General features: G+C 45.7%; 1 protein-coding gene across 1 annotated transcript; it reads left to right on the top strand.

Annotated features, from left to right (window-relative positions):
• Positions 1-2431: 2431 nt before the first annotated feature.
• On the top strand, positions 2432-3713 carry Bloc1s4 (biogenesis of lysosomal organelles complex 1 subunit 4). Its single transcript, XM_028882281.2, has one exon. The coding sequence runs from the start codon at positions 2460-2462 to the stop codon at positions 3105-3107; it is 648 nt and encodes a 215-aa protein (XP_028738114.1). The 5' UTR covers positions 2432-2459; the 3' UTR covers positions 3108-3713.
• The last annotated feature ends 3102 nt before the right edge of the window (positions 3714-6815 follow it).

Genomic DNA, 6815 nt, shown 5'->3' with positions numbered 1-6815 from the left:
CCAATAGGACAGTCACCCAAGGTATGCCTGCCTAAGCATAGCATGTTGGAAAACTGAAGAAAACCTAGACCACGCAGCAAAACAGAGGAGAGTGTGAATGTAGGAAAGAGAAATAGGCAAGAATAAAGGCAGAGAGAGAGGCTGCTACTAAGGCTTTCCAGATGTTTCTAGAAGGCAAGTACATCAGAGGATCCTGCATTAAGGAAGTAACATTCCCAGAAGTGGTCAACATTTCTTTTTTTAACTTCTGGATATGAAAGGCTGACCACTCACGGTGTGCATGGCAAGTTTCTCCTGGTTGTTTTAGGTTCACAGTGATGGACTCGGGTCAGCCAGTACATAGGACTGACATGGTAAAGAATTGAAACAGCTTGTAGTTTTCTCTATTTTGTTGCTCAAAGTTGTTTTTGTTTTTCTATAATTCCTAATTTCCAATGGGGAAAGATGTTGTTGGTTGTTTTTTATTCTTTTGCTCTTAGCTCTTTTGGGGGCCCACCATCCAACTTCCAAATAAATCACACATGGAGGCTTATTCTTAATTATAAATGACCAGCCTTAGCTTGGCTTGTTTCTTGCCAGCTTTCCTTAAATTATCCTGTCTACCTTTTGCCTCTCTGGGCTTTTACCTTTCTTTATTTCTATGCATCTTTTCTTTCTTACTCCATTGCTGGTTGTGCAGCTGGGTGGCTGGCCCCTTGCATCCCCCTCTTCTCTCACTCCTAGATCCTCTCCTCCCAGATTTCTCCTTCCGTTTATTCTCTCTGCCTGCTATCCCTGCCTATCCTTTCTCCTGCCTCACTATTGACCATTCAGCTTTTTATTAGATCATCAGATGTTTTAGACAGGCAAAGTAACACAGCTTCACCAAGTTAAACAAATGCAATACAAAAGAATGCAACACATCTTTGCATCATTAAACACATGTTCCACAGCATAAACAAATGTAACACATCTTAAAATAATATTCTACAGAAAGAGGTCATGTAAACTTCATCCGTGAAGAGTATGTGTTGAACACCTAACAAACTCCAACTCTGTTTCCACCACCTAGTCTTTTGCACTGTGTGTGGATGCCTGCCTGTGCATGTGCATCGATAGTAAACAGCCCAAGCCTTTCTCAGTTGTTCCCCACTTTCTCAATTGTTGCCTTAGGCCTGTCTTCAGATGACACTGCTGAAGAATAAGACTTACCAGACTGCATGGTACTAGGAGATGCCACCTTCAATGTTTCTAAGAATTTTAAGGATTTTACTCCCATCTTGTATCTGGCCCCCCCCCAACACCTTGATGTAATCCATGCTTGGGAACTCTTTGGAACTATTATTTCTTTTGTAAAGAGGCCGAGATGAACACATCATTAGGATGATTTTGTGTTCCACTTTCCTTGCTTTGCTTACAGTTTATTTTATTATCACTGGTAAAGGAAAAGAAGCAGGCAGGAACCTTGCATGGGTGGTGGTGGGTCCTACACAATGGATGGATGTGGGAGCTGTGTAAGAAAGCTGTGAACTTACTGTGAACTATGGGTGGAGCAGAGTGCAGAATGTTCTTCCCACAACATGGCCTTCCAGAAAGAATCACATAAACTATAATAAGTGAATACACTTGGAAGCAAGGATATGAAGGGAATACCCTGGCATATCCAAATTATCTATGTGGAAAGGCAAAGGCCTGGGAGGAATATTCTTGACTCTTTTCACAAGACCAAAGAAGATAATGACACCAGGTGTATTTCCTTGCTGTACTTGTGTTTGCTTAATTATAAATGTCACCTCATGTTTTTGCTTGCTTTAATAATTAAAATGAGAAATGTTTTGTTTGCACAAACGCCTTGAGCTAAAACGCCTGGAGTTTGACTCCCCAGGCAGGTCTTCGGAATATCATACCATCCACAGAGGTTGAGCCTCACTGGCCACAGGGCAAGTGAGCAGACAGAGGTAACCTGGCTATGAGGATATGCAAGAGGGACATGGACATCTTTAGATCTGCTTTATTGTATTCCTCTTACACTATCATCTATCTATCTACCAATCATCTATTGGTTTGTTGGTTTGTTTGAGACCGGGTCTCACCATGCAGCCCTGGCTAGCCTGAAACTGGCCAGGCTGGCCTTGAACTCAAGAAATCTGTCTGCCCCTGTCTCCGGAAAGCTGGGATTAAAGGCATATAGCACAACTGGCCTAATCTATTTATCATCTATCTATTATGTATCTGTCATCTACTCATCTTCCTATCTATCATCTAATCGTCATCCTTTTTTGGAATATTAACATGTGGAAACAGGACGGGCACACAAAACTAATGCTCAGGCAAGAAGGAGGGTAGTCGATTGGGCACCCTGGGAATCTGTGCAGGAGATTATCCAGCTGTAAAGAGCATGACGCATTCAGGCGGCGCCGGGAGCAGTGAGCGCGGGAAGGTGACGCAATCGCGTAGCGCCGGAAGCGGCTGAGCGGGCCATGGAGGACAGACCCGCCGGCGGAACCCTCCCGCGAGAGGCCTCGACTGAGGAGGCTGAGCCGCTGGGTGCTGCGTGGAGCGGGGACAGCGGCCACGTATCGCAGAGCCACAGCAGCGCGTCGGGGCCGTGGGAGGATGACGGCCCCGAGGACGCGCCGGGCCGCGACCTGCCGCTGCTGCGCCGCGCCGCCTTGGGCTACGCCTCCAGCCTGCTGCCCGCCCCGGGCCCGCGGCCCGAGGTGGAGGCCCTGGACGCCAGCCTGGAGGAGCTGCTGGCCAGGGTGGACGAGTTCGTGGGCATGCTGGACATGATTCGCGGAGACTCGTCCCACGTGGTGAGCGAGGGCGTGCCGCAGATTCACGCCAAAGCGGCGGAGATGAGGCGCATCTACGGCCGGATCGACAAGCTGGAGGCCTTCGTGAGGATGATCGGCTGCAGCGTGGCCAGGTTGGAGGAGCAGGTCACCAAGGCCGAAGCCGAGCTGGGGACCTTCCCTCGGGCTTTCCGGAGGCTCTTGCACACCATCAGTGTTCCCGCTCTCTTCAAGTCGGCGCCCACCGGGCCCCAGCGCGCTGCCTACGAGCCGCCGGTCCTGTTTCGGACCGAGGACCACTTCCCCAGCTGCGATGACAGACCGCAGCTCTGAGCTTGCGCCTCTACCGCAGGAGGACTCCAAGGAGACTCTTGTCCCGAGTGTTACGAGATCCTGCCTTATGATGTCAGGATGTGAACTGTGAAAAGGTTATTTTCTGTAAACGACTTGATATTGTCAATATTCAATGTCGAGAGTGTAGATCCCCGTGTCTTCCAGTTCTGATTCGGAAGTTGTTTGGTGGGGGGCTGGGGAAGCCAACTGAATTAATTTATCTGTGCAATATGGCAGAGCTGTTATTTTTATGGCCTTTATTACAGTTAACAGTGTTACCTTGTTAAGATTTATATATTTATATGATCAAAAGTGACCAAGAAATTAAAGCTGTATTCTTAAATCCTAACAGTGAGTGGTTCAATTTTCTGTAGCCTTCTAGGGTAGATGGTAGATTATTTAATAATCATATTCAACTTTGCCGGTTGTAAGCCAAAGGAAATAAGACTGTTTCTCAAGTTAGCAATAACTGGGTGTTTTGTTGCAGCGAGTTCTGAAGTTGTATTTGACAGTATGATTCAAAGGCTTAGTTTATCATAACAAGCATATTAGTGTATGGTTATCAGTGTTCGATTTATAGCACATTAATTAAAATGTTAAATTTCATTGAAGGAGATTTCCTTATGGGAATTATTTAATATATTTCCTGTTTTGTCTGGAAATAAGCCTGTCATTCATGGTTTGTTTGTTTTTTTGTTTTGTTTTTTGTTTTTTCGAGACAGGGTTTCTCTGTGTAGCTTTGCGCCTTTCCTGGAGCTCACTTGGTAGCCCAGGCTGGCCTCAAACTCACAGAGATCCACCTGGCTCTGCCTCCCGAGTGCTGGGATTAAAGGCGTGCGCCACCAACGCCCGGCCATTCATGTTTTTAGTAGTGGAGTAAGAAAAGGCAACTTCCTTCTTCAAAAGCTGGTGTGGAAAACCAACCTTGCTACTGTTTTCCCTGCTCTGCTTCTCTCTGGGTCCCTTGGGAGTTGTAGGAGGGTTTTGTTCTTTCACTTGGGGGATACAGAATGCTTGGAGGTCTCTTACCAACAAACTGCTATTCCCTAAGTTGGTTCTCCCAGGTAGTAGCTCCAAGTAAGCACTCAGCTGTGTATATTGCTGTCAATGAGGGTAAGTAAAATCAGTAATGGAGCCAGGTGTGATGGCATGCATAGGTGTGAAGGCACACGTTTGCAATCCCAGCACTCAGGAGTCGGGCAAGAAGATCACAGGTACCAGGACAGCCAGGGCTATAGAGTAAGTTCCAAGTCAGCTTGAATAGCTAAGAAGACCATATATTAGGGAAAAAAAAAAAAAAAGACTTAGCCAGGTGTAGTGAAGCATGCCTTTAATCCCACACTCAGGAGGCATGGGCAGGCAGATCTCTATTAGTTTGAGGCCAGCCTGGTCCACATAGTTCAGGACAGCCAGGGCTACATAAAGAGACCCTGTCTCAATAAATACATAGACTTGATAATGTAATCTCTTCTTTGGCTTTTCATGGGCCTTCTGTGTTGTATGGTGACATCTATTCATTTGGTTTGTGGTTCAAATCAAGGAACATATAAGTTTAGGAGCTGTAGGTCAAACAAGTGACCTACATTTACTGTTCAGAATCTAGTGGATGCTACTACAAGTTATTAATATACTTCTGTGACAGTCACTGAATGTGAAATAGAGTTCCAGGCCAACCTGTGCTGAAGAGTAGCACCCTGTCTCAAAAACACCAAGAAAAGATTGCTCACATAAGGAGCTGTGGAGATGGCTCAGCAGTTAAGAGCATGGTCATTTCCCCACACCCACCTGATTTTTGTGAGAGCTCACAATTGCCTGAAGTTCCACCTCCAGAGGATCTGTCTGATGCCCTTTTCTAGCCTCTGAGGTCACCTGCATTCAAATGCACAAACCCACACACAGACACAGAAGTACAAATGATTGCAAATAAATCTTTTTTAAAAAAGATTGTTTACCCTGGGCAGTGATGGCACATGCCTTTAATCCTAGTGGGAGGCAATGGCAAGCCGTTCTCTGATTTCAAGACCAGCCTAATCCACAGAGCAAGTTCCAAGACAGCTGGGCTAGGCAGAGAAACCCTATCTTGAAAAACAACAGAAGATTGTTTACATATCTCTAGGGGAAAAAAAATGCTTAAGATAGAGTAGTAAATAGGACAAAGTATGAAAATATTTAAAATAAGTTTAGTATCTATACAGTAAAACCCTTAAATTCCAGAAGGTACAAGTGAAGTGTTCTGTAAACAGTAATGCATCAATTATGTTTCTTACATATTTACTTAGAAAGCCATAAACTAGTCCGAGAAAAAAAGATAAGCACTAGGGAAAGAGACTCAACATTTTAAAGCTAATCATAAAACCTTCAGACAGTGCATGCAGAAGTCCTGGTTCAGGTGATAACATACTTACCTGTGAACCTTATTTCTAAGGCATCCAGTTAGTGGGCACTTCTGAGGTTTCTAGTAGAGATCTGTGACCCTCTGACTTGGTGTGAGGAGTCGCTGCCTTGCATAATACAGGCCATTAGCTGAAAGTCGTTTGCCTCAGAAATGGAGGTTGCAGCCAGATGTGGCTAATATCTGTAATTCTAGCATTTAGGAGGTTGTAGCCAGATGTGACTAATATCTGTAATCCTAGCATTCAGGAGGCAGAGGCAGCAGAATCTCCAACTTGAGCTACATAGTTCGAGGCTAGGCTGGGAGTAAGGCCCTGTCTGCAAAAAACAAAAGGAATGTAGGTGCTCCCATACTGCTTGGCAATGCTGCCGTCTTCAGGCCTCTTGGCTGCCTCTTCAAACTGACACCCCAGGAACCTCTGGATCTTTGAAAACTTCATTCTACTTCTTCCAAAGTTAGTAACATGTAGAAAAAGCCTTCGTAGCCCATTCATTTAATATAGGCCAGGGGCCGGAGAGATGGCTCAGTGATTAAGTGCACTGGCTGCTCTTCCAGAGGACACCAGTTCAATTCCCAGCAACCATGTGGAGGCTCACAACTATCTGTAACTCCAGTTCCAACGGCACCAGGCATGCATGTGGTAAACAGTCATACCCATGCACAAAAAAAAAAAAAAAAAAAGACTTACAGGCCATCTCTGCAGCTGGGGTCTGGAATACTCCCACTTAGTATAAATGGATGGGACAGTCTGGCAAAGCTTGGGATGGGCACCCCATCAGTCACCCTTGGAGCAGTCAATACTCCCCCAAAGGCTGGTTGGCTAAGGTTTTAAAATCATAGGCATATGGTCCCATGGATAATCCCCTGCCCTCATAATGGGGAAGCAGCTGGAGACCTCGAGTAGACCATTGTACATGGCTGTATGTCAATAAAACAATTGTTCTTGAGACATAAGAGATACAAAAGGGCTGGGGAGATGACAGTGGGGAATGAGCTTGCTGTGCAGGCGTGATGACCTCAGTTTACCTCTCAGCTGGGCACAAAAATTGGGCATGGTGGTATGCACCTGTAACCCCAGCACTGAGAGGCAGAGACAAGTGGATCCCAGGAGATCTTTGGCCAGCCATTCTAGGTGAAACAGCTCTAAGCTCAGCGAGAAACACACACACACACACACACACACACACACACACACACACACACCACGGGGTGGGGAGTTAAAACCACACAATAGGAAAATTCTAATAATGACCTGGATTTTGAAATTTGTAACTGTCTTGACTACATAGCCTTCCGAAGGGGCCTCGTTGGGAGAT

The sequence above is a fragment of the Peromyscus leucopus genome, chromosome 10 (genome assembly GCF_004664715.2).
Source record: "Peromyscus leucopus breed LL Stock chromosome 10, UCI_PerLeu_2.1, whole genome shotgun sequence".
Taxonomy (NCBI): domain Eukaryota; kingdom Metazoa; phylum Chordata; class Mammalia; order Rodentia; family Cricetidae; genus Peromyscus; species Peromyscus leucopus.
The sequence above is the reverse complement of the archived record's forward strand: the minus strand, read 5'-3'. Positions and strand labels throughout refer to the sequence as shown.

Bases quoted from the DNA above. Each gene is read 5' to 3' on its own strand.
- Bloc1s4 (XM_028882281.2), top strand. From the start codon at position 2,460: ATGGAGGACAGACCCGCCGGCGGAACCCTCCCGCGAGAGGCCTCGACT.